Source organism: Eublepharis macularius, chromosome 3 (genome assembly GCF_028583425.1).
Source record: "Eublepharis macularius isolate TG4126 chromosome 3, MPM_Emac_v1.0, whole genome shotgun sequence".
NCBI classification, from domain to species: Eukaryota; Metazoa; Chordata; class Lepidosauria; order Squamata; family Eublepharidae; genus Eublepharis; species Eublepharis macularius.
The window spans coordinates 114,635,463-114,662,021 of NC_072792.1; the positions used below are offsets into that span (position 1 = coordinate 114,635,463).

The 26,559-nt window shown below is 46.8% G+C and overlaps 1 protein-coding gene across 2 annotated transcripts in view; it reads left to right on the plus strand.

Annotated features, from left to right (window-relative positions):
- Nucleotides 1-26,559, plus strand: part of SAMSN1 (SAM domain, SH3 domain and nuclear localization signals 1) — a 131,746-nt gene that overhangs the window by 96,517 nt on the left and 8,670 nt on the right. For both annotated transcript variants that reach the window (XM_054974108.1, XM_054974109.1), the window contains one exon: nucleotides 7,957-8,107. In XM_054974108.1, the coding sequence (XP_054830083.1) occupies nucleotides 7,957-8,107 (151 nt within the window). The remainder of the gene's footprint in view (nucleotides 1-7,956; nucleotides 8,108-26,559) is intronic.

Here is a 26,559-nt window from a genome sequence, read left to right on the forward strand (position 1 = left end):
CTGAAAGGAAAAAACAATATAACCGTTTAAAGCCTAGTAAGGGGGCGAACGTACGATCGATAAGCGGAAGAACACCACCTTCCCACCTTCTTGATGGCATCCACGGGGTAACCCATAGCTGCAGCTGTAGAAGCCACCCCAATTTTAAAAGAATGGGTTCCAAATTTAACCCCCGACAGGCCCAACTTAGCCAGGGCGCGCCCAGTCACTACCCAAAACTGATACTTCATGAGGGGTTTTTCATCCTGGTGACGAAACAGTACCCCAGGCCCCTCACCCCTGACAGACATGTACCTTTGCAAAGCAGCTACAGGGCAAAGTTCCTTAGTGCCACAGCTTCCAAGAACAATAGCCGCACCTTTCTGCGACTGATCGGTCTTGGAACTACGCACCGTAATTGTGACACTTCCTCCAGAGAACTTGATGTCTCGAACCGACAATGCCCTACCAGACTCATCCTTAAGGGATGCAGCCACGAGCTCACTTACTCGCAAGGCACCGAAAAAAGCAGTTAAAGAAGCTGCATGAAACAGCTTCTCAAAACCAGAACTGCAAATACAACCCCATATCGAACCCAAACCCAGTAAAACTTCCGGAGAAATGGGCTGCCTTTCATCCTTATGGTGCCCTGCATCCCGGGACCAACCCTCCAACATTTTTCTTATTCTAAAGTCACCCGTAGCCTCACAAAACCCATGAGTCTTACTCGCAAAGGCCAAAGCTGACAACTGCGCTTTAATCGACTTAACTGCGAGGCCCTTACCTCTTTGATTGACACAAAATTGCATCAAGTGTTCCACAGGAACCAGCCATACCTGATGCAGCCCCGCTTCACTCCTAAACCCTGAAAACTGGTGTACCGACCGGTCGTAAGCCCTCATCGTGCTAGGCGCCATAGCTAACTGCATTGCCCTGCATGCCTCCATCATCCAAGATCCCATAGCTCCTGCGGCATCTGAGCCAGCAGTAAGTTGGCCTCGGGGGCAAGCAGCCGAAAACGCTCCATCTGCAAGCAAGACAGTGCATCTGCCACACCGTTGTCCAAACCAGGGACATGCCTGGCCCTGAACAAGATGTTCAATTGCAAGCAGCGGAGCGTGAACGGCCGAACCAACCTCATCACCACTTGGGACTTGGATGTGAGAGAATTCAAAACCTGTACAACGGCCTGGTTATCGCACCAGAAATGAACCGTGTGGTTTGCTAGGTTATCTCCCCAGAGGAAAACAGCTACCACAATCGGGAATAATTCCAGAAATGTTAAGTCCCGATTTAGTCCTCTCTCAAACCAGTTGGCTGGCCATTGCTCAGCACACCAATGGCCCCTAAAATAAGCCCCAAAACCTAAGGACCCAGAAGTGTCCGTGGACACCTGTAGCTCCGCTTCCAACAACAATTCCCCTCTCCAAAACGTGACCCCATTATATGACTCCAGAAAACGCTCCCAAACCAGTAAATCTTCACGCATACCCCTGTTAATCCTCAACTTATGATGTGGCAACCGAAGGGTGCCAAGAGCGTCACAAAGTTGATGCAAAAAGGCCCTGCCAGGCGCAACCACATGGCACGCGAAATTCAAATGGCCTAAGAGCTTTTGAAGCTCCAAAAGAGAATTTTTTTCCTGGCCCTTTACAACAGCCAGGCGTGCTCGAAGGTCCCGGAGCTTTTCCAAGGGCAGATGAGACGTCTGCTGAATGGTATCGAGCTCTATTCCTAAAAATGTCAACCTAGTGGTAGGACCCTCTGTCTTTTCGTGAGCCAGCGGTACACCCAATTCTTCAGTTAGACTAACAAACCCCGCCAGGAGCCTGGCGCACTGTCCAGATCCTGCCTTCCCAGAAAAAATAAAGTCATCGAGGTAATGACCCACATCCTGGCAGCCCAGCCGGTGACATAATGCTCATTCAAGGAAGGAACTAAAACGTTCGAAGGCAGCACACGAGATGGAACAGCCCATAGGTAGAGCCCTGTCCATATAAAACTGCCCCTCAAAGGCGAACCCTAACAGCTCAAAATCCTGTGGATGGACTGGAAGAAGGCGAAAGGCAGACTTGATATCGCATTTCGCCAACTCCGCAGCAACTCCACATCGTCGGACCATCATAACAGCCTGGTCAAACGACGTGTAGCAGACAGAACACAAATAATCAGGAATGGCATCGTTGACCGAACCACCCCTAGGGTATGACAGGTGATGTATTATCCTAAATGCACCGGGGGTCTTTTTAGGAACCACCCCCAATGGCGAAACTCGCAAACATTGAACCAGAGGGGAAGAAAATGGACCCAACACTCAGCCCTCAGAACACTCTTTGGCGATCTTTTCCCTAACCACCCCTTCCATGCCAGCCACTGAACGCAAGTTGGCCGCCATGAAAGGGGAACGAGGGCCTTGGAAAGGAATACGAAAACCAAACGTGAACCCTTCTAATAAATAGCGAGCATCATCTCGCCTAGGATAGTGGACTAAAAGCTGACTAAGCACTTTCAGATTTATGGGGCTGGGCCCCTTTTCCAGGCGGAAACTGCTGTTGTCTGCCACCACCCCTGCCTTTGCGTTTCCCACCAGGCTTCTGCCGCTTGCAAGCGGTAAAGGCGTGAGGCCCACCACAGATTGGGCATTCATGCCCAAATTTGCAAAATTTCCTATTGCACACACCCTGGGAGGTAAACTCCCAACAGAGCAGGCGGGGTTGAACAGCCTGCCCCACAGTAATGCGGGTAGTAACATTAGTCGATGTTCGGTGTACTAGGTGACCGCTGTCAGAGCGATCCCCTGTGTTTGGTTTAGATGGTGACATAACCTGGAGCCACAATTGCTGGTGTATTCTATCCCAAGGCATTCCTGGATTAATGGCAGCACGCATTCTAAACTCCTCGTCATATTGGAGCCATGCCCCACCAGCAAAGTCATTATACCCTTTATAGATTATGTCTAAGTACTGAAATAAGGAGGCAGCTCTCCACGACTGCGCCCTAGCAATTACACCGGCATATATAAGGAAACCTGGCAGCCAGTTGGCCCAGGTTCTATCTACCCTGCGGCGCTTAAGCCTTTCCTTATCCTTATCGTCCAGCTCGTCCTTATCCCTCTTCTCCAGGTCCCTGAAGAGGAGGGTAAAGACATCCACATAGTCCCCCATAAGGATTTTGTCCCTAGTGGCCTGGGTAAGGTGATCTCCTAAAGGAAGTGCCACATCTCCAAAAGGTAAGGCATTAAAAGGGACAGAGCTGTACAAACTCGGCCCAAACATTGAAGGCATCCATGAAGAACTCGGCAGAGGCTGCCAAGGAATGCTAGAACCACCAAGTCCTGTTCCCACAGGTTGACCCATTACAGCTTGTTGAGGCCAAGATGGCCACATGCCAAACTGACCACCCCCTTGGGATGTGCTAGGCTGATTACTTACGGCATAAGAAGCACCACCCACATTAGATGCAGAAACCTGACCCCAAGCGCCCCATGGCCACGGGTATGTGTGCTGTGCTGCAGTGCAAGGCTTACCTTCACCTTCCCCTGTGTCCACAGCAACCGCTACCGGGCCAGCTTCCACGAACCCGCTCTGTTCCAACACGCCAACTCCGGTGTCCTCACTTTCCGGTACTGGTGCTGCACTGCTGCTGGCACTACTTGTGCTGGCTGCACCTTCTAAGGCAGAGAGACGGGTTAAAATTTCCCGCCTAAACGTTGCCGCTGATGTGGCCCTTACTGCCTTTTGCCTTTTTGCCCTGCTGGCAACCTGCCCTTGCGACCCTCTAGCCTGTTCAAGAGCCGCTATGCGCTCCAAAATTTCTTGCATGCCAGCCCCATCATCCTCTTCAGAGGAAGAGGGGTCAGGCAGCTGTTGTGCAGGCCGTTTAGCAGGCTGCTTGCCTTTTGACGTACCACCCCCCTTTTTTGGAGGCATACCGTTAATTGCAGTGCGTCACAAACAAAATGAAGGCACCTTGGACTCAGCAGCAACAAAATGGCCGCCAGGAACAGGCTAGGAGCCAAACCAAAATGGCCACCGCAACACACCAGCCCAATGGGCAAGATGTTCAGCACCACTGCCCCAACACACCACCCTATGTAGAGGCAACTGGTAATTGGGCCCTACTGACTGGCCCCACCAAACAAAATGCCACCCCCTGAGCAGTCAAGTGTGGGTGCAAAGGTGCTGCAAAGCTTTGGCCGCCAAACCAGCCTGTATGCAGGCCAGCCAACAGAATAACCTGCACCCCAAGCAGTCCCCGGGTGGCCCGAACAGTAAATCCCCTAACAGGGCTGCACTAAAAGGGCTGGAAAGGGAGCAGCCCACGAAGCCGGCAACCCGAAACAGAGCCTATTCGGGGCCCTTTCCCCCCAGCACTGCCAAAGCAGTGCACAAACCGCCGTTGGGCCGAGAAGGCCGACACCGTGCTGCCCAGCGCAGCTGCTGCGGCGCAGTGACCAAACTCCGCCGTCCACTGAGGCCGCTCCGATGCCTCAGTCCAAACCGCCCCGTCCGCGCCGAGCACTACAGCCGCCGCTCGCCAGCCGTCGCCACGCCCTGCTTCGCCGCTCAGAGGGACCGCTCCTGCGCCTCTGCTGAGCAAACGGCGACTGCAAGAGGGAGAGAGGCAGAGCAGCCTTAAACAGCCTTAGCTCCGCCTCTCCCCACATACCCAGATGCCCGGGAAAGCCGGCGTTGCTTTTCTCCTCTGCCGGCGCAGCAAAACCACGGCCCCCAGCTTAAAGCAGCAAGTTGCAAGCTGGGAATGCCAATATCCCTGAAATTGATTAATGAGACAGCTTGTTGTCTTCTGGAATTGAATCATTCCCTGGTAAATTGAGCAGATGGTCTCAAACTGGCTTATGTAGCCCGATAATTGACAATTTATTGGATAATTGCTGAATAAATATTTAGGGGAGACTAAACCAGTCCTAGCCCTCCCCTTGATGTTAGTAATAAGTACAGTTTAATATCTAGTTACCAAACATTTTGTATGCCTCTAGAAACCTCAGAGCAGCATATATTAGCCTCCTCTCATTTTATCCTCAGACCAAATCTGACTGGTAACTTAGGCTGAAATGAGGTGACTAGAAAGAGGTCATCTAATGAGTTTCATGGCTGAATAAGGATTTGAACCTGGGTCTCTATATACCTAAATCCTACACCTTGACCATTATATAATGCTGACATGATGCTTGAGCAGGGTAAGAAACATATGTCCAGGCTCAGTTTGTGCACATATTTGCCTTTCTGGATCAGAATAGGTATCTATCTCCTAAAGTAATGTTGGTATACAATAAGAAAAAAATATAGTATGAAATGGGAACTGAGACCATCTCAGGCAGTTGAATAAGATCTGGCTGGGCATGTTCCCATTCCTTTTTTAGAGGTTTTTAGAGGGTTGGCTAGTCTCACAAGAAAGGAAGAATTGGGAACAGTCCTCAATACATGTCTCGAATTCCCTCTTTTTAAGTATTAGCTGTTTGTAGATTGCATTGGTATCTTAATCTCAATTGTGATCTCACCTGAGTGAGGGAAGAAAAGAAAACAAGCTTATGCATAGTCTTTTAAAAATGCTATTTAAATAGTAGAAATTAGTCATTGAAGCTTCAGATCACAATGTTTCAAACACATAAGCATTCTCAGACCTTTTGTTTCTCTTTCCATCAGACAAACTGGATGAAGTAGAGTATCCTGTGGATATTCCATTTTTGAAAAGGGGTGCTCTCACACAATTCATCTCCTCACTGCAAGCTGCAAACCACCTGCATGGCTTCCTCTGCAAGGGGTCTCTGTGCCTTTTGGATGGGAAGAGGGAGGTTGGGAAAGACCCATTTTCACTGTCACATTGGTAGGATCCAACCCATTTTTCATCAGTTCAGTCTGAAAACAAACACATAGGCTTAGATTCTAAGGCTCTCTTTGCACTACAGCCTTTTTGTTGTAGAGGCAGTACTCAAATGCAGAATGCATTCCTCCATCACTAGCAGCTTTCGCACATCCAAGTGTCTTTCAATGAGCTGAGAAGCACCTTTGCACTGTTGGATTTCTTTTTTACTCAATGATGAGTCAGCAAGGGCTTGCCTTGAAATAACATGCCAGCAGTCTGCTACTAACTTTTCTCATCCTGCTAAAAATGCACTTTTAAAAGCAGCAAATCCATTTGATGAGCCTGTCAGTTGTGTACTTATTGCTATGTTTGGTTCATAAAATCCTTCACTCCATTTTCTTTATGACTGAAAACACTTCGTAGCTGATTTAAATGCTTGGGAGAGGGGAAGGGAGAGAGACAGAGATACTTAACACTTCCTTTGTTTAAGCCATGGTGTAAGAACATTGTGGCACGGAACATTAAAGTATTTGTGTAGTCCTTCACAATTACAATGCCATTTTCAAATGTTAATTATTCCTCTTAACCTTGTACCACAAGATACTCAAATGAAATTCTCCCACATATTCAGATTTCAGAAATGGATGATTATAAATATATAACAAACAACAAATCCAAATCTGTGGTAATAGCTATATGCTTTATGTTGTGTGTACAGAAATGTAATATTGTTTGAAATGGCATTTTTATAAGATATTGTTTACAATGTTTTCTCTGCAAATGAGATATAAACATTCTAAGGTACACCAATTTGACTGAAGAATACTTCAAATTGGATAGTGTAAATATTGGAGGAAAAGGTTTTAAAGGTTTGTGCTTGCACTTTATATGTTGAGATCTTTTACCGAACTTCTGGATATTTAAAATTAAAGGAAAGGTTTGGATGGATTTCTGAAATGTAAAGACATGGGCACACTCTTACAACAGTTAAGCAGGTACTTTTATTTCAACAAAAGAAGAAATCGTGTAATTTTTTCTTGTTGAAAGAATGGGACCTTAAAATTGTCAGCTTTTTTATTTATTTATTTATTTATTTATTTTAAACCTGCTGGGTTGTTTTTTCCTGTTTGCTAGGGATTTCAAAAAACAGAAGGGGGTTGTCAAGCACCTGCAAGCCACAATATTTGCCTAGCATATTTCCCTACACTTGGTAGTTTGTAAACAATGCAGTCTTGCAATAACTGAAGTATCACATAGTTGTGTGAAAACGGAGCTATTTGCCATTGGCAATTCCTTTGATGTACTGTGATAAATAAATCCAGGCAAGAAAAGGTAATAATAATAGCAATTGTTATACTGATAGTATATGAACAGTCACTGTTTCAGCAGTCTTGTATAAAACATGGATGTAAAATGTTCAGCTTTGAATGGAGCATGACATCTCTAAATATGCATGTATGTTTTAAAGTGCTTTTTTCCTCCATCATAAAGTATGTTTTGTACTTCTTAATTATATATTTAATTTCAGTTTTATAGTAAAAACTGTTTTTCACTATAGATGTTGAACTGCATATTTTCAAAATTTACAGTTATTCAGTTCTAAAATATTTACTTATGAACTGAATATCATTTTCAAATATCTATTAATGTAATCAAATGGCATAAAAGATATAAGACATTTCATATGGAGATAATCTTTAGCTTTATTATCTGCTGTCTGTAAAGTTTCCATATGAAATTGTTAATCTTGGGAACCTCAGAGCCTCCTGATCCTTGTCTAATGAAACCATGGTAAAGGTAACGACCCTTGTACAAGCACCAAGTCATTACTGACCCATGGGGGGACGTTGCATCACGACATTTTCTTGGCAGACTTTTTACAGGGTGGTTTGCCATTGCCTTCCCCAGTCATCTACACTTTACCCCCAGGAAACTGGGTACTCATTTTACCGACCTCAGAAGGACGGATGGCTGAGTCAACCTTGAGCCGGCTACCTGAACCCAGCTTCTGCCAGGATCAAACTCAGGTCATGAGCAGAGCTTGGGTTGCAGTACTGCAGTGATGGGGCTTGTTAACAAAACCATGAAAGAGGAAAAAATGTGTGAAAATGCCTGTCATTTTAAGCATAGGAATTTGCATTTTTTCTTCAGGATTATATATCAACACTTTTGCTAAATGGCTATGAGAGACTGGAAGATTTAAAAGATCTAAAAGAGAGCCATTTGATTGAGCTTAATATTGAAAATCCGGAAGACAGAATGAGATTGCTATCTGCTATTGAAAACCTGCAGGATTATGAAAGTGAGTGCTCAGTTTTTCCTTGATGTTATATTGCCATTTAAACAATAACTCTTTTTTTAATGAAGCAATGGGCATGCCTTCAGTAGGCATGCCTCTGAAGAGGGCTTTCCATATGTTTAGCCGTCAACAATGATCAACGTTTTTTTAAAAGCTTATATTTCTTTTAAGAAGGGGAAAATAACAGCATGAAGAAATTATGAGTGTACCCTGCTTGTCATGGTCATCAGTGGCTAATCTCCCATTAGTTTTATAGCTGAACCAGTTTGTACCTGGTGACATTTTCAGCAGATACCTTCAGGGAAGTGTTGACATTCTGGAACAGCTACTGGAACAAGCAGATGAAGCTATCTTCTCTATCCATATCATCCCCTATAGACTAAGAAAGGAAGCACATGAAATGCAATTACCGGGCAATACTTGTTGCTGTCTTGTAGTGCCTCTAGACTAGACTTTCTCAGACTCTACAATTTCGACTGCCTCCTAAAACACCACAAAATTTATGTAGGCCATTGCTACTCTAAGAGCCACAAATGGTTCTCTAGTTGGCCCTACAGGGAAACTATAGCTAGCCAGCTGTTAGTTTATTGCTTCCAAGCAGAAATTGCTTTCAGTTAGCTGAAACTGGTATATATGCATTACAGTTAAAATAAGTGTTGGGAAGAAAACAGGCACTTTTGAAGCTATTCATATGTTATGGCTTACATACTTCTCCTATGTTAGGTATTAATGATAACTGAAGGAGGAGAACACAAACGTCTCCCACCATAACTTTATTATAAAGCTGATGTGTTTTAGTTCTTTAATAACTAAAATGAAATGATTTGTTCTATAAACGAACCCTAAATATTCACAAGGAAAAGCCAGAAAAACTATTTATGTAAGTACTATTTAGGAAAGCACACATCTTTGCAACTCATTGTCCCCTCAATATTTGTCTGCAAAACACAGACTGGCCATCTGAATGGTAAGGAATTGTCAGCATTTCTCATATGTCCCAAGAGCAAGACTAAATATGTCTATAATTTATATATACTTACCATGTAGTTGGCTTAATGGGGACATTACTGTGGTGTAGTTCCCCAAGAACATTAAATAGGCAAGTCTCTTTTCTTGTTCCCAATACTTGATTTTTATTTCTAAATTTCTCTCAGCTGAGAACACAATGATTTTTGTCTGATCATAATGGATCTGCAAAGATATTCTCTAATGACCTGATTGTTACTGGAGAAATCGCAATACAGTTCATGGTTCATAAAAACACAGTTTGTGGGGCTGTGTTTTTCACGAACTGCACGACTTTTTAGGCCCGGTTCGTGAGAGCTGGGAACTGTTCGTGACCCGAGATAGGCTGGCGCCACTCAATTGATTTCCTAGGCAACGTAGGCCCAGAATATCTGCAGACCTTCTGTTGCCATAGAAACCCCAGTCTTAGCCCACCTAACCTTGATAGGCAGGTCTCTCCCTTCCAACTGTGGAGCTCCCATTCTGTTACATGGAAGCCAAGAAGCAGGGGGGAGACAGGCCTTCTGTAGCCATGGGAACTCCAATTGCATCCCTCCAAACCCTATTAGGCAGGTCTGACTGCCAACCAGAGAGCTTCTGTTCTGCTCTATGGGACCCTTTGTCATATGAGGTGTAGCTCCCTGCCTCCTGCTTTCGGTTTCAGCAGACAGTGGGAGAGAGAAGACTGTTGCTGGCATTGGAGGGAGAGAGAGGGAGATTGGAAGTGAGCTTGGCTGCTGCTGGCTAGTTGCAAAGAGAGACTGAAAAACCTCTTCTGCTTCAGTTTGCATTGCTGGGAAGGGCGCCTTCTTTCCTCCACCTCATCCAAACCCACCCCAGTCTCAGGGCCTGCCTGGCTCTGGGCTGGGGCCTAGCTTGACTGAGGCCTACCTTTTTTTCTGGGATTTTCTTTGTTTCTCCTTATTCCTTCTGGGTTTAATTATTATCTTTTTTGTGTACCTGTCCTGCCTGCTCAGGTCAAGTGTCTGCGTGTGGTGGGGTAGTGATCAAGGGACCTCAGGAGGGTGGGTGTTTGGAGAAACCTTCAACACCCCCCATCCCATACCCTTGGGGATGTCCCTGCTCGCAGTTGACCCCTCACTCCATCTTCCCAGTCCAGCTCCACACCGCAGTTGGAAATCCTTAGTTCTCCTTGTGATCTAGCTCCCGGTTCCCAATTTCAATCTCTCACTCTGGCAACACTTTCAGACCCTTCCCAATGACCCCTGTGTGGCATGGTGCCATTCTTGCAATTGCCTGATGCGTAGGGGGCAGGGGCAACTATCTTTTTTATTTTTTGCCACAGTCCTGCCTGCTCAAGTCGGGTGTCTGTGTGTGGTGGGTTAGGGCTCCCACACAATGGGGATTGATGTCTCTGTCCCTTCTGGGTGCAACTTCCCACTTTCCATGGGACTTGGTCTCTCACTCCCCCAATGAGGGAAGGGGTTCCGTCCTTGCCACCATGGCCAGCAGGTGGGTGATGTCTGTGGCTGTATCCTTCCATGGTCCCTAACGGGACCCGTGATCTCCTCTGCACCGGGGGGATGGGGTTCCATCCTTACTGACACTGTCCGGCAAGAGGGTTTTGCAGCTGAACATAACACTTTGTGAGGTAACCCCCCCATGGTCCCCAAGAGTGGGACTTATAATAGCCTCCTCTCAAGGAGGGAGAGGCCTCCATCGTTGCCGACATGGCCAGACCATGGGTTTTGTTGGCAGCTGCATCCCTCACGGCCCTCATGCATGGGTCTAGGTCTGTCACTCACTCTCTTCCTGGGGTGTTTCAGCAGCAGCTCTTGCTCTGGCCACAAAAAAGTCCACCATGGCCGGACCATGGGTTTTGTCGGCAGCCACTCCCCCTGGGGTGTTTCAACAACTGCTCTTGCTCTGGTTACAGAAAAGTCGGCCATGGCCGGACGATGGGTTTTGTCAGTGGCCACTGCCCTCAGGGTGTTTCAGCAGCTGCTCTTGCTCTGGCAACAGAAAAGGCCCCTAACCCACCGTCCAGACACCAACTCGAACAAGTGCTCCAAGAAAGAAGAATTAAGAAACAAAATAAAAAGGAGTGCTGTAAGCCCTCAGCCAAGGAACACATCAAGTTTGACCAAAGAGTCTATCAGTAGGCATGGGGCCCATGGGTTATGTTGGTGGCAGCCGCTCCTCAGCATGAGGGACAGTTTGCACATGAAACTGTCCAGGATGGTGGGTGGGTCCCATATCCATGGGACTTTGAACGGCCCTCCCCAACCGCCACGGCCAGCCCATAGGTTCTGCTGCTGCACGCAACATTTAGGATCCCCCCCCATCCTGATGCTGAATCCTGTCCCTCCTGGTTGGGGACAGGATTGGTTGGGGAGGGCATCCATCACTGCCGCCACGGCTGGACCATTAGTTTTGTCGGAGACCACATCTAGGGTGGTGGGGGGCCTGATGCTGTTTTGAGCATGTTCTGTGTTGTTGTACCAGTCATTCCTGCTGCCCTCCATGGACGGACTATGGGTTTTGTTGGCGGCCGCATCCTTCACGGCTGCCATGCATTAAATGTGGCCCATGGTCCCCCAGTGTCAGACACGGTCCTCTACTCACTGTTGCTGCTCACCACAGCCGGACCATGGGTTTTGTTGGCAGCCACTCCCCCATGGGTGTTTCAGCAGCTGCTCTTGCTCTGGCCACAGAACAGTCCACCACGGCCAGACCATGGGTTTTGTCGGCAGCTGCATCCTTCATGGCCCCCATGTGTGAAATGTAGCCCACGATCCTTCGGTGTGGGACACGGTCCTCCACTCATTCCTGCTGCTTGCCACGGCTGGACCATGGAGGCCTTATTTTGTTGACCTGTCCCGCCCACCACATCCAGAAGGCAGGTTATATAGGTTCCTGTTGGTCTCCATGTGGGGGCCTTATTTTGTGAACCTGTCCCACCTGGAAAGGTGTGGAGGGCTTCCATCGGCTCCACAACCGGCAAACATGATTCCATTGCATTACTCTGCTGTCCCAGGACAGGGGAATCTCCTCCACCCCGTAAGCGGGACTAATACTTCTCTCTGCCCAAAATGGAAAAGGCATTTGTCAATGCCCCCATGTCCAGTAGATGGGTACTGTTCTTCCCTGGCACGGGGATGGGTATAGTTCTGTGCTGGCAGAATTGTAGTGGGCAGGGCTTTTTTTCAGCTGGAACGCGCCGGAACACCATTCCGGAACCTCTCGCAAACACCCACATGACTGGAGGCCCCGCCCCCGCCCTTGCGATCTGCTCCCCTCTCTTCCCTTCAGAGGCGGCTCTTCCTTCCCCCTGTGCTCACAGCCATTCAGCCCACAGCACCTGTGGGCCTGCCTTCCTGGGTGGAGCTTCCACCCTGGGTGTAGCCCAGGTTCGGCTGCTCAGGCTCCAGGCTGCCTACTGCAGGCCCGCCTCTCAGCTGTTTGGTGGGTCTCAGGGAGGTTGGGGCTACTCCTGGGCAGGGCTACTCCCTGGCCATCTGCTTCCCTGGCCTGCTTCCTTCCAGACCAGCATGGCTGGTAAGTGGCTCCAGGGTCAGGAGCTGTTTCCAGCGAGTGGTTGGTATGGGGTGGCGTCCCCAGCATCTGCTTGAAATCTGGAGCCCTGGGTGTAGGGCTCAGCAGCCTGGCGCCTCCTGCAGGGTGGAGGAGAGTGCTGGTGTCTGCTGCCGCTGTCTGTTGGGCTGGAGGGGGGCTACTCCCAGGCTGCTTGGCTGCCTCCTGCAGGGTCTGCGAGAGTGGGTGTCTGCTGTCCCCTTTCAGCTGTTTGGTGGTCTGAGTTGGGGGTCTACTCCGTGGCTGCTTGGCTGCCTCCTGCAAGGTCGAGGAGAGAGCAGGTGTCTGCTGCAGCCCTCTCAGCTGTTTGTTGGGCAGGGGGGCTCCCAGGCTGCCCCGGTTGCTTGACTGCCTCCTACAGGGTTGGGGAGAGTCCAGGTGTCTGCTGCTGCACCAGCAGCCTCTCAACTGTTTGGAAGGTCTCCACAGGAGTCTGACCCAGTATGGTGATGGACTACTGAGGGCACAGAATTAGAAGAAAATGATGTCTGGAGGGAAGCTGAGGAGGCACAGGGAATTTTTTGGTGCTAAAAGCAATGCTAGGCTCCTTCTGCCATCCTCCGTGGGATGAGAAAACAGCCCCCATTTGCACTTGCTGGAGATACCACCATGCACTGGGACTGGAGGTGGGCTGAGTAGTCCCCGAGGGCAGTTTCCCCACCAAGCTGAGCAGTCCCCCCCAGCCAGCAAAGCAGAGCAGGGAAATTTGTAGCGCCTCTGGACTCAGCCCAGGAACGGCTTTCCCCTCCAGCCATGCCCTGTCCCAAGGGGCGGCTGCAGTGCGAACAAGGCCAGCTGCTAGCCTGCCCCAATCTCATCCCTTCTTGTCAGCCAAGGATGGCTAGAGGGAGGAGCAGCTCCAGCATGCATTTCCAAGCAGGGACAGCTGAGCCAGCCAGTTTCCCCCTCCCCACCTCACACTTTGCATTTTACCCTCCAATGCAGTTTTGCATTTTACCTTCCTAAAGAAAATTAAGCAGACTAGGATTTTGCGATTCTATGCTGTGTGATTTTAGCAGTCAGACCTTGGACAAGAGCAGCATGCAAACTGAGAATGTGGCTTTATCAGTTGTCAGATTTTTTTTTCCTGTGGTGGCTGTGAGGGAGAGGGCGTGGTGCAAGCAAACTTTCTTGTAGCTGTTTCTCTTTGCTGCTGCAAGCCTTGAGGTGGGAGTGTCTTTGTTTCTGGCAAGAAGGAGCTGCAAGTGCAAAAAAGCCTGGACACTATAAAGGAGAGCTTCCCTGCTGGCCACTGGAAGACAGACCTAGCTTTTGAGGCTCTTTCCTTTTCAAATGTAAAGTGGGCAAAGCACGATCTGCCAGCAGTTCTGCAGGAGAAGGTTCAGTTGCCGGTACTTAAAAATGTGTTGCTTTTGACACTTTTCTTGGAGGAAAATCTGCTTAGCAAAAGAGTCTTGTGCTACTAAGTTTGAGTGCATTGAGTTAACCAAGTAATCTTTAGAGCATTGAGTTAACCCAATAATCTTGGGGGGGGGGGTGTTTTGATTGTTAAACATCTCTTTGAATTCTTACCCCCCCCCCAAATGATTTTTCCCCCTCTCCCCCGCCCTATACCTGATTTCAGTTTTAAAGCCTTTAGAAACTGCTCTTGGTTTAAGGTTAGATGAAAACCAGGGATCTTCTTAAAAATTAACAGTATGGAATGATTTTGTAATTGCTCAAGGAAGTTCTCAGAATTCCTAGATACAGTGGTTCAGTGTTGCTGGCATAATAAATAAGAACTTAATTGTAAACACACTTTTCTTTTAGAGAGTCCTATAATGACAATTCTTGTCCTCAAAGGTGCCCCTTGTGGTTTTGAACTGATCTTCATTAAAGCTATTGAAGCATAAGAACAGTCTATAATTCAGTTTATTTTAAAACATCTCTTTAGAGAAAGTACAGTAACTTAAAAGTGCTCAGAGGCTCTTGATAGGCACCCAACATACTTACACTAGATAGTTGGTTAATAGGGTTGCCACCAGTGCTGGATTTATGTATAGGCTAAGTAGGCTGAAGCCTAGGGCCTCTAAATTTAGGGGGCCTCCACAGCCCTACCCCCACCCCAGCGGGCAGTCTCCCCTCTCCCAAAATTGCAAACCCAAGACTTCATGCGAGGGCAGGAGCTGGCAACTCAGGCCCAGCAACTATGAGACTTAGGGCCAGCCAGTGGAGCCCAATTTGAAACTCTGGGGCCCAACTTGAAAAATGTTTGTGGGGCCTAGTTCACAGCCAATGTCTGCAGAATATTAGAGATATAAATACAATTCATCTAGATTGCCCTGGTGCAGGGGGCCCCTTAGGAGTGGCCCACGGGGCCCAATTTGGCCAAATTGCTCCAATTGCCTTAAGGCCAGCCCTGATGAGACTGTGCAGGGGTTGGACTGACGAGCCCTGCCCCTTCTAGGTCCCTGGTGCCACTATTCAAAGTACAGACTCCAGGACTCCAGAGCCAGCAGCCGAGAGTCAACAACCAGTTGCACAGCCTTCCTCAGCTCAAAGGTCAGGTCAGTAGTGGTACATGCTGCACTTTAATCAGTGAGAGAGTGTGAGTGGGGGGCTGGCTGGGGCAGATAGACCAGGCAAGCAAGCTCTCCCAAGTCCCTTCCATTTCTTCCCTCCTCCTTGGCTTGAACAGAGCAAGGCAAGCACATGTGACTGGCACTGGCCTCACCCCTCCCAGGCAGGGAAGTCTATCTTTCACACATCACAGAGCCCTACCTGCAGCATGCACTTGCAACCCCTTTCTCAGAACTTCTTGGATATGAAAAGAAATATTGATGGTGTCAATTGTTATGCCAATAAATCCAAACAATACTGCTTCATACATTAATAGTAGATAAATTGTTCTAAAGCCACTGCAGAATCTAATCAAAGTTTTACATATTTATTTTATATAACATTTTTTTGCAGTTGGCTCTTTTAAATGGCTAGTATTGATTGTTGGATGGGAGCCTGGTGTTTGCTGCTGCTGGAATTATTAGATGAGAAATTATAGTTAATTATTAACCTATGTTTTTGCATAATTTTCAAGCCTCCTAAATGCATGTGTCATGGAGAAAATTATTTTGAATCCTTTTGGCAATTTTGGGAGTTTATAAACTTTTGAAAATGTTTAGAATGGAAAATGATGTTGTGCTATAGGGTTGGCTTGTTGGATGTGACAGAATAGACTCCATCTTGTGTTTGCTTTAATTTAGGTTGTTTAGTTAAGTTAAAATGGCCACCCACCCTGGGAAGTTGGGCAGAACTCCAGGGTAGGCCTACAAATCCCAGATGCCTCTATGGCCAAAAAGTGCAGGAAAGCCAGGGGGCGGAGTCAGATGATATAAATGCTCCAGCCAGCCTGGGATGGGGGAGTCATCCTGTAACCCTCAGAGAGGCCAGGAAGCTCTGGCTACAGATTGCCCACAGGCAGAGAGAGGCCTTGGGGATCAGGGAAGGCAGCAGTGGGAAGGGATCCTCGGAGGGATCCAGCACTACCTGTAGAAGGCAGGAGGCCAGGCTGCAGGTTGGTAACTGAACCTCATCCCGAGGGAAAATAAGTATAGGGATCAGTTCAGGGACAGAAGAATGGCGTTTTGTCTCATTTTATTTGTGCCTGGTGGTGTTTCCCTTTCTGTGTTTGGTTTAAAGTGCCTTTTTGTGTTTAAAATCCTGTTACTTGTAAACAGACAATAAAATCTTTGTTTTTTGTTTAAAACCCCACTCTGGTGCTCTGACCATGGAGTCTTCCCCGCTTTGCCCGCTACTAGTGCCTTAAGAAGGGTCCTGGGAGGGGAAAAGCCCCCAAATGTGCAGGTGCCAAACTGAATTCTGTAAACCTTCAGCAACAACCATCTATACCTTATGCCAATAGCCACTGATAGACCTTTGATCCATGTGTTTATCCAGTTGAAGATTAATTTTAATTTTTAGATTCTAATCTGAGCATGAGTAAAAGATTTGAAAGTGGTGCTAGCAAGCGCAAGAGACAGAGACTTGAAAATGCTATGGTAATGAAGTTAAGATCAATCACTGCTTTCATGCATCCACCACTCATTGAAGCAACAAGAGCCAGCAGTGAAGCTATCCAGCCTGAGCCAACTACTAGCATGCAACCAGACAAAAACCTCCCTGAAAGAGAAACAGCAAAGCAGGATGTGGAACAGCAAGCTGATTATGAGGAAGTAGCCACGATGCTGGCTCAAACTGAAAATATAGAACTAATTCAAGAGTCACTTACTGGACAGGGAGAGGCTAAAGAACCACAAAAAATAATGTAAATAGTCAGATTTTGCAGTTCACACCTGGTAAGATAGGCCAAGTCCAAGGTGTTCCAGATGCAGATAAAGATAATGTCAAACATAGATCTACTGTAACAGATGTTGGTTTATGGTCAGAATTATCACATGAGGAAGTATCCTATTGGGTAGAGAGGGGTCCCTCTCAAGTTCTGCATCATTGTGGGCCATTTTCAAATTCCAAGCAACTGTACAAAAAGCAGCCCAGGTTTTGCACAAAAGCTCTTTTTTATTCAGCAAAAGCAAATGGGGAAACATATAGCCGAGAGTGGCTTGTATATTCTCCCTCAAAAGGACGGATTTATTGCTTTGTTTGTAAACTCTTTCCAAACCTTGCATCTTCTTCCACAGCTTTAGCTACTGAAGGGTTTGATGACTGGCAAAACCCCCATCTTATCCAAACTCATGAAAACGCAGAGAAGCATAGGAATGCCATGTTGGCCAACCTAACAAGGAAGTGAGAGCAAACAACTTCCAAGCTAGAGGAACAAATAAAAGCAGAACAGCAGTACTGGCGGCATGTCATGGAGAGAATTATTGCTGTAATATGCACTCTTGTAGAACGAGGCTTACCATTCAGAGGAGACAATGAACACTTTGGATGTTCAAATAATGGCAATTATCTTGGTCTTTTAGGACTAGTGGCAAAATTTGATCCATTTTTACTTGCTCATATCAATCGGTATGGACATTCTGGATCAGGCAATTCCTCTTATTTGTCAAAAACTGTATGAGAGGAAATTATTCAACTCATGGCAAAAAAAAAGTTAAGGATGCAATTCTGGCTGATGTAAGAAAGGCTGGATATTTCAGCTTTTCGGTAGATTCCACTCTTGACATTTCACATACTGATCAGTTGACTTGAATTATCAGATATGTATCACCTGAAGATGGTTTGCCAACTGTGAGATTTTTAACTTTCCTTGAGCTAAAAGACCACTCAGGAGAAAGCATGGCTGATTTATTGTTCAACTATTTTACTACTGAGCTTGAAATTGACTTTAGAAAATGATGCGGGCAGTCTTATGACAACGCTGCCAACATAGTAAATGAAAAAAGACGGGGGTATGCTCTTCCTGCTAGACCAAGGTAAGAAAAGGGGGAGGGAAGGCAGCGAAAACCATACTAAACAATTATGGAAAACTTTTTATATATGCTGGTAATAGTGTAATGTAAATACAAAATAAATTGCTTGTACAAAAATTAATTCCTCCAATTATTAGTCAAATGAACATATGTTGCAAGATAAATACAAGGTCAGAGACCAAAAGAATGCAATAAAAACAATGAAAAGGATGCAATAAATACAATAAATGTCAATTAATAATAAGGATACAATAAATACAATGAATGTCAATTAGTAATGTGCAAGGTACCAGGACCAATAGCCAATGAACTCAAAAGTAAGTTGGTTTAGAACACAATGTATACAGAAGAACCATGATGATCAAAATAAATGTCCATATGTGAGTGGTACACTGGAAAGCTGAAGATTCTGATGCAAACGCCAAAGGGATTATGCCTGCATATTATTCCATTTCCCCCGTTTCACAATTCATTGCTTCCTCAGGGCGTTAATTGCAGGAAATTAACATGCATTGCAGATAACTACACTCAAAATAACAAAAATTAAACCTTCACAGACATGGTCTTACCAGGTTCCACGCACAAAAGAAAAACTAGTCACACTCCAGTACCAAACCAACATGTCAAATCACAGCCACAATGGGAAGGGTCCGGCAGCACAATGACTCAGCAATACTGGGTTACATAAAGGTAGATATATAGCCATCCCCTTAAAGGTACAGATATACATTTAGACTGCTAGATTAAAGGTACATTTCAACTACTCCAGTGACTAATAATTGGAGGAATTAATTTTTGTACAAGCAATTTATTTTGTATTTACATTATACTGTTACCAGCATATATAAAAAGTTTTCCATAATTGTTTAGTATGGTTTTCGCTGCCTTCCCTCCCCCTTTTCTAACGCTGCCAACATGGCTGGTAAGTACAGCGGTATGCAGCAAAAAATCATCAAAAAAAACAATTTGCAAGATTTATTCCATGCGCAGGTCACTCTTTAAATCTGGTGGGCCATTCAGCTGTGGATTGCTGCCTTGATGCAGTGAACTGTTTTGGCATTATCAATGAAATTTATACCTTCTTTTCATCCTCCACAGAGATGGACAGTTCTAAAATTTTTGCCACCTCAGTCTAAAGTGCCTAAATATTTGTCAACTAGGTGGGACGCACACACAAAAGCCACAGAAGCTGTTTTGGAAAGTTACAGTGCTATCACTGATGCCCTCAGTCATTTGTACTCTGACGTTAATTGGAAGGGGGAGACCAGGCTTCAAGCTAACAATCTTTTGCAGAAAATTGAAGAACTGGAATTTGTGTTTATGCTGCATTTTTGGACCCATGTGCTAGGTCATTTTCACAAGGTCAGCAAAGCCCTTCAGAAATCAGACCTGTTATTGAGTTCTTGTGCAAGTTTGTACAGTTCACTTCTGGATTTTTTAAGGAAAATTAGAGAAGATTTTGATGAGCTTGAGAAACAAGCAAAAGCCACCTTGCCAAATGTTAACTACAAAACAAGGAGACAAAGAGTAAGGGAACAAACAGCAAAGAAATGACAGAGATGCACCTGATGCCTTAGATGCACTTTCTTCAAGAGATAAGTTTAGGATAAAATCCTTTATTTCTATATTAGATGCACTTGAAGCCAATTTAAAAAGAAGTACTGTGTACAGTGATGTTGCATAATTGTTTTCCATTCTTGCTAATCTGACAGCATCTAAGCAAGAAATTCAGGAAGGTGTTGAACTGTTGATGGAAGCATACCCAGAAGATACTGACCTGAAATGTATTGATGAACTTTTGCACTTTCACCTGTATATGAGACAAAGCCATAGGCTTACAGAAGAGCACTCTCTGTCTCATACAGACCTTTATCAAATTATATACAAGGAAAAAATTCAGATGGACTTGCCTAATGTGGAAGCAATCTTGCAGCTATTTCTTAGCTTTATGGTCAGGAGAAAGGAGTTTTTCAAGACTCAAAAGAATTAAAAATGAATTAAGGGCCATGATGTCTCAAGAGAGGTTGTCCACACTGAGCATTCTGTACATTGAAAGTGACAAACTTAGACAAATTTTGGTGAAGTTTTGGATGATTTTGCTATGAGGAAGGCTAGAAAAAACCATTTTTAGTCTTACTGTATTTGATGGTTGTAGTTTACTTCTAAATATGTGTTTTAAAACTGACTGCTTAATGACAACAAAGTTGATTCTAAAAGTGCCACACTGTCAGGTAATCATGATCATATTATTTACACTTCCCAGGCAATATAATTTGTAAAGTCAAGGGTTTTTTTTTTAAGAATAACATTGCAACTTCATTTTCCTAAAAATTAATGCTTATTCCACAAAAGGTTTACAAAGTTCAGTTATTGCAAAAGTTTTTCAGTGTTAATTTTAACATTTATGCATTTTTTTTACAATCACTATGGTATTTAACAATAACATCTTATGTCCTTTAGAGGAGAAATTGTGAATTGCAGATTTTTAAATACCCATCATCATCCTTGGCTTCACTCAATTTTGTTTATAACACTCTTCCATTTTCTTCTAGTCGTGAGGGTGGGGGATTGGGAGGGGACTCACAAGTGGAGTAGCCTAGGGCCTCTCTTCATCTAAATCCGGCCCTGGTTGCCACCTCCATGTTGGGAAATTCCTGGAGATCTGGAGAGTGAAACCTGGAGAAGGCAGGGTTTGGGGAGGGAAAGGACCTTGGCATGGTATAATGCCATAGAGTCCACCCCCCAAAGTAGCCATTTTCTCCAGGTGAACTGACCTCTGTGGCCTGGAGACCAGTTGTAATTCCGGGAGATCTCCAGCCACTACCTGGAGGCTGGCAACCCTACTGGCTAACCATTATTGACTTTCATATAGACTGTAGAATGGACAGGTCCATTTAAAAAGACAAACAGCGCAATCCTAAGAAAATTACAGATGAACTCTTTAATATCCAGAGGAGCTGACCATGTTAATCTGTAGTTGCAAAACAGTAAAAAGACCAGTAGCACCTTTAAGACTAACCAACTTTATTAAGGCATAAGCTTTTGAGAACCACATATATAAGTGGGTGTCATCAAAAATTGATGGCACCCAATACCAGTGCGTCAGACAATCTAATTCAAAAGTATTTCAGTCAAAGGATCTGGTTTTAGAAAAGGCATACTCAAAAAGTCACTGATCACAAAATAGATTTCTGGCTCACAACACTGCACCGCTTAGAGAGAACATTGCTGCCAAGTAAAGGGTGGGAGTGCTCCCGGGGGGGCAGCTGCGGCCCACACAATGACATCACTTCCTGTGTGATGACATCACTTCCCAGAAGTGACATTATCACATGTTCCCAGGAGTATTCGCGCGCATTTGGTTGCAAGGGTGCCATCTCCTGCCAGGAGTTCCACCACCTATTTTCCTAGAAAAAAAGCCCTGGTAGTGGGGTCTAAAAGCATCTTATATCATTCTCTCCTTCATTTCCTCACAAGAACCCCATGGAGGATTGCCCTCCCCGGGCCTGCAAGGAGAGGGTGCCCTCTGAAAAAACTCATGGGTCCAGATGTGCAGGTGGGCACATGGGGGAAGGCACTGTGACTGCAGTCCATCCCCTGCCCCCAAGAAAGGAGGTGGCTGACCGCCTCCCCAAGCCTGCAAGGAGGGGGCGTCTGTCACAGGCTGGGCCAGCCCAAGCAGGGTGGTTCAAGTCCAAACCTTAAGGCCAAAGTCAAAGGGGAGTTCCAAGAGCAAAAGCCAAGTCAAACCAGTGGTCAGAGCACGAGATAAAGCCAGGAGTGAGTCCAGACTCCAAAAGCAAGGTCAGGCACAGTCCAAGGTAAGTCACCAATAATGTCAGGTCCAAAAGCAGGCATAGGCAAGATTCACAAAACACAGAGTGGTTGCAGGCAGTAGACACGTTGCTTCCACGCCCAGCAGTTCCTCCAGACTGGCTCTTATAGCCAGGCGTGGTTTTCAGCCAGCTGCTGGGGCTCTATCCTGCCACTACTCATTGTCACTCTCCAGCAGCTGGCGTTGGCTCAAGAGGTGAGCACTGCGCCATCTCTCCTGCAGTTCCAGTCTCTGGCGCTGCCTGCAGCGTTCTTGGGCGTGGGTGAACCTGGGGGGTGAAGGCTCTTGGCTGCGCTGCACCTGTAGAAGTCCCTGGCTGAGCTTCCTCTGTAGTATTGGAGCTAGAGGGTGCTGGTGCCTCAGCTGCTGGCTGTAAGCTCTGATCAGCCAGCAGCTGTTGCTCCTGATTGCTGGCTTCTGCTGAATCAGGGCTAGGGCTGGCTACACAGGGCTCCTCTTCTCCTGAGGAGTCCTGGCTGGCTACACAAGGCTCCTCTCCTCCAGAGGAGACCTCACTCTCAGACTGGGCCATGACAGCGTCCTCCGACATCACCCATCTGCCGGACAAGGTGGGCACGGGGGGGGGGGGTGCTGCCAGACGGCAGCCAAATCTCCACCCTGAGAAGGGAGGTGGCTGGCTGCCTCCTTAAGCCTGCGAGGAAGGAGGGGGTGGCCACCGACATCACCTATCTGCTGGACAAGGTGGCTGCCCATTGGGGCGTTCGTGCAGGCACAGAGGGTGCTGCTGGCTGGTGGCCAAATCCCTCACCCCCGAGAAGAGAGGTGGACAACTGCCTCCCTAAGCCTTCAAGGAGGGAGTGGCCAACATCACTCATCTGCCGGACAAGGTGGCCGCCTGTTGGGATGTGCAGGCGGGCACAGGGTGTGTGCCGCCGGTTGGCAGCCAAACCCCCGGCCCTCGAGAAGGGAGGTGGCTGACCGCTTCCCTGAGCCCGTGAAAAGGGGGCGGCCACTGACATTACCCATGTCTGGGGGTCCATCTCTTCAAATGGAGCTATAAATCAATTGGCATTCATGACTCCAATTGTCTTGAATGGGACTTTCCTGGGGGTGCTGGTTTTGGGGCTCTGTAGCTCAAAGATCCGTATTGCAATCTTGACCAAACTTGGAGGGTCACTGGAGGAGAGCCTGCTGAAAACCCCCTGCGAGTTTGGGCTCTCTGAGTGTGAAGGGGGGGCATTCTGGGCCACCACAAACCACAAACCAGTTCATGAACTGTAGTCAAGTTCGTCAAAGTTCGTGGTTCATTAAACTGAACGAATCACAAACCTCATGGTTCATTTTTTTTTGTGTGCCCATGTCTAATTGTTACATGGAGTTACATGAAGGCCAAAATATCTCCATCACAGTAGAGTGCTGCTAAAAGAGAAGACACGTCATATGGATAAAACAAATGTATGGCAGAATGCATTCACAACTCATAATATTTATGGAGCTTCTTGGTACAACCCATATCATTTATTGGGCTTTTTGGACAACACTGTGTACTTCTTAAGTATATAAGGAGAAGTTGAATAAGGAGTCTTAAAATAGGGTCTTGCTGGCAGCATTCTTCCTTTCTCTTTGCTAAAAAAAGCAATGTTTTCTCCCTGCTGTTGATCAGTGATGTGCAAGATAGGGGGAGAGGAGTTTGTAAAAGTATGTAATGGGATATAATAGGTCACTCAGTTAAGTAATTATAATGAAAGAATGGGAGCTAATGTGATCCACGGGTTAACTCTTAGCAGAGTGAGTAGTTCTGCATGACCTTGGCTAAACTGCTGTGTTTCTGTCAGTCCAAGTGGAAAATTGGGTTGAAAAAGCTGAACATCATTGTTGTAAGTAAATATTTAATCTGAAATCAACTTTCTAAGGTCAGTATTTTTTCTTAAGTAGGCATGACTCAGTCTACTATAAATGATTTCCTGATTAAAATTGATTATCTGTAGTGTTTAGAAGTGAGAAGCATAATTACCCAATTGTACAAAAGAATCTTGTTACTGACTATGGAAATTACACTGAAATATCCAAAAGACAAGATCAGCCATCCTCCAGCTGTTTAGACTGAGAAGTGCAAATGGTTTGTTTAAGGCTGTGAAGGGGCTTGAATTTTATTTCTGATAAATACAGATTTGCAGAATTGTAGCTCTTCTTCTGAACCTTGTACTGCTGATTCACTTGTGGAACAAACCACAATGCAGTTCTCAGTGTCCAGAAGTTTATTAATTTGAGTCTTTCAGGCATTAACTTCAAAGTTTCTTTTACCTAATTTCAGGATGGAAACCTGAAATTGGGAATTTCACAATAGGAAACCAAAGTAATTAATATGAGCCACTGGAATTCTTCATGAAGGGATAAACATTTATGCATATATGAATATGAAGGGTCTCAGGAAGTAAACTCAATATGGAACTAGAATTGAAATATTGTTTTGTGCCTTATATGCAAAAACAATATCAATTATTCATCAGTATTTCCAAAGAAGCAGTTTCTAACAAAATTTTCTCTGTATTCAATATATTAAATACATGAAATACCTTGTAGGATTAAAATTCTACATTATAACATCCTATCATTTAGAAGCAATCTTGTCAGGTCCAGTGTATATCTAAACTGTACTGACTCCATTTTCTAATGCTTCTAGTGTTTGAGTGTTTCCTTCCCAGGTGCACCAGTTCCCAGGCAGCATTCCCACCGGAGGAGACTGTTTAGTCTAACACCGTTCCACCAAGCATTGGCCTTGAAGGAGAGCAGCTTCCCAGGACTGAGAGATGTTGTTTTGAGAACTGTGGGGGGAGGCTGATCCGAATGGGTATTGTTACTCTGTACCTTATGCTTGCTCTTCATTGGTAACAATGATCATGTACCATCCTGAGTCTCCTATTCAGGACAGTGGACTATAATGGACCTTTTCTGCAGTAAAGTTTCCTTTTCCAAACAATGGACTTGTGTTTGCTTCTAAAGGGAACCCTGTAGTGAGTGCCTTATTTAGCCACAGTCTGACATTTTGTTACCAATCATGTCTGAGTCGGGCCCAGCGGAATCCAAGGTTGTCCCGGACAGGGATCCTTTGTTTGATCCGTATGCGTCTCCCGACAATCAACCTGTGCAAGCCCAAGACTCCCAGGAGCTGGGAGCAACCGGGAACGGAACCGGAGCCTCCACTTCCACCCCGCCTCTCATCGAACTCAGTACTCGGGACGAGACCGAAGTCGACCTCGGGGCAAGGCCGAAAGCGACCGCTCTCCCCTTGATTTCGGTACCCACCCCGTCGGAGTGGGGAGCCAGACCCCGAGAAACCAGAGAGCGTCGGGCAGGTGGACTCCATCCACGAGTTTCGATGGACGGGCGCCGAAGCCTGGAAACCGTTCCTGAGCTAGACAGCAGCCAACCATGGCGATATTGGAACAGGACGTTCGAGCAGACGGAGGACACGTCTCGCCGCGGCGCCCTGAGTTGGGATTACTCTGAACTTGCTCCGTGGAAGGAACCAACGGAGGTCCCTGAACAAAGTTGGGAGCAGATACAAGGTCGCACCTATGCGGTAGATACCAGCATCTCGGCCGTGACGGGTATGGCCAAGGGAATTCTAGCCACGAGATCGCGAGTCGTCCAAGGGGACCCTCCTCCTTGGGGCCCCTTTTCCCCGGTGAGTGCAACAAATGAAGGTTCCATAAGCGAGCAACCGGGGCCAAGTCGAATGCAACAGTTAGAAGCTAAACTGATGGATATGGAAGAAAGTTTGGCTCATGCCATCCATCTAATTTCAGCAATGGGAGCAGGAGAAAGACTGTCCCCTGAAGAGATGGCGATACAGATAGCTACCCTCCAGAGTGTCATCTCCTATCCGGTGGAGGAAGTTCAGCAACGGTCATCACCTACCGGCGAGGGGGGCACCTACCCTGGCGAATCGGGAGAACAACCCAAGGAACTTCCCGCACAGCAGGAAATTCCACCGAGAAGGGATAACCCGGTTGAGCCACCCGGAGAGACCCCCACCGAACCTCCTAACCAGGGAGGGGATGTGCCGCCAGACGAGACTCCCGTTGAGAGGCCTACGGAAGGGGAAGAAAAGCCAAGTGATACACCGGTGATACCCCCTCATACTTCTCCTATAACGGTCCGGCCGGACCAAGCAGGAGCACACGCGGCTCCATCCGAGGAGGGAGCCCCTCGTCAACCGCGAGACACTGTCCCCGTCGGGCAACCTGCGGGAGACGGTCTAACAGCGCCACGAGGCCAGCCGTTGCTTCCCAGATTAACAACGCCCGGAGGGGCAAGCCCGCGCGGCCTTCCACCTGTCCAACCCTCACCGCTGCGGCCCCTCTCACCTCGACCGCAGCTCATACCGTTGCAGCAGCCCCAGGACCAGCCCGTCTTACCACCACCGAACCAACCGGGACGGCCTGCACCACTACGACACCTCCAACCCCCTCCTCAGCGGCCGATCTCCACTCAACCACACCAGCCTCCTCCACCTCAACAGTTACTGCCAACGCCTCCTGTGTTACCAGCCAGACCAAGACTGCCGCCACCGGCGCGCCAGCCACTGCAGCCTCCGGCCCAACCGAGACCAACCCAGGCAGCTCAACCACGGCAACCTCCGCCCGCACAGCCAGCCCAACCCCAGCCGGCACCGCCGGTTCAACCGCCGCCAGTACAGCCGGCACCGTTGCCCCGACCGAGACTCC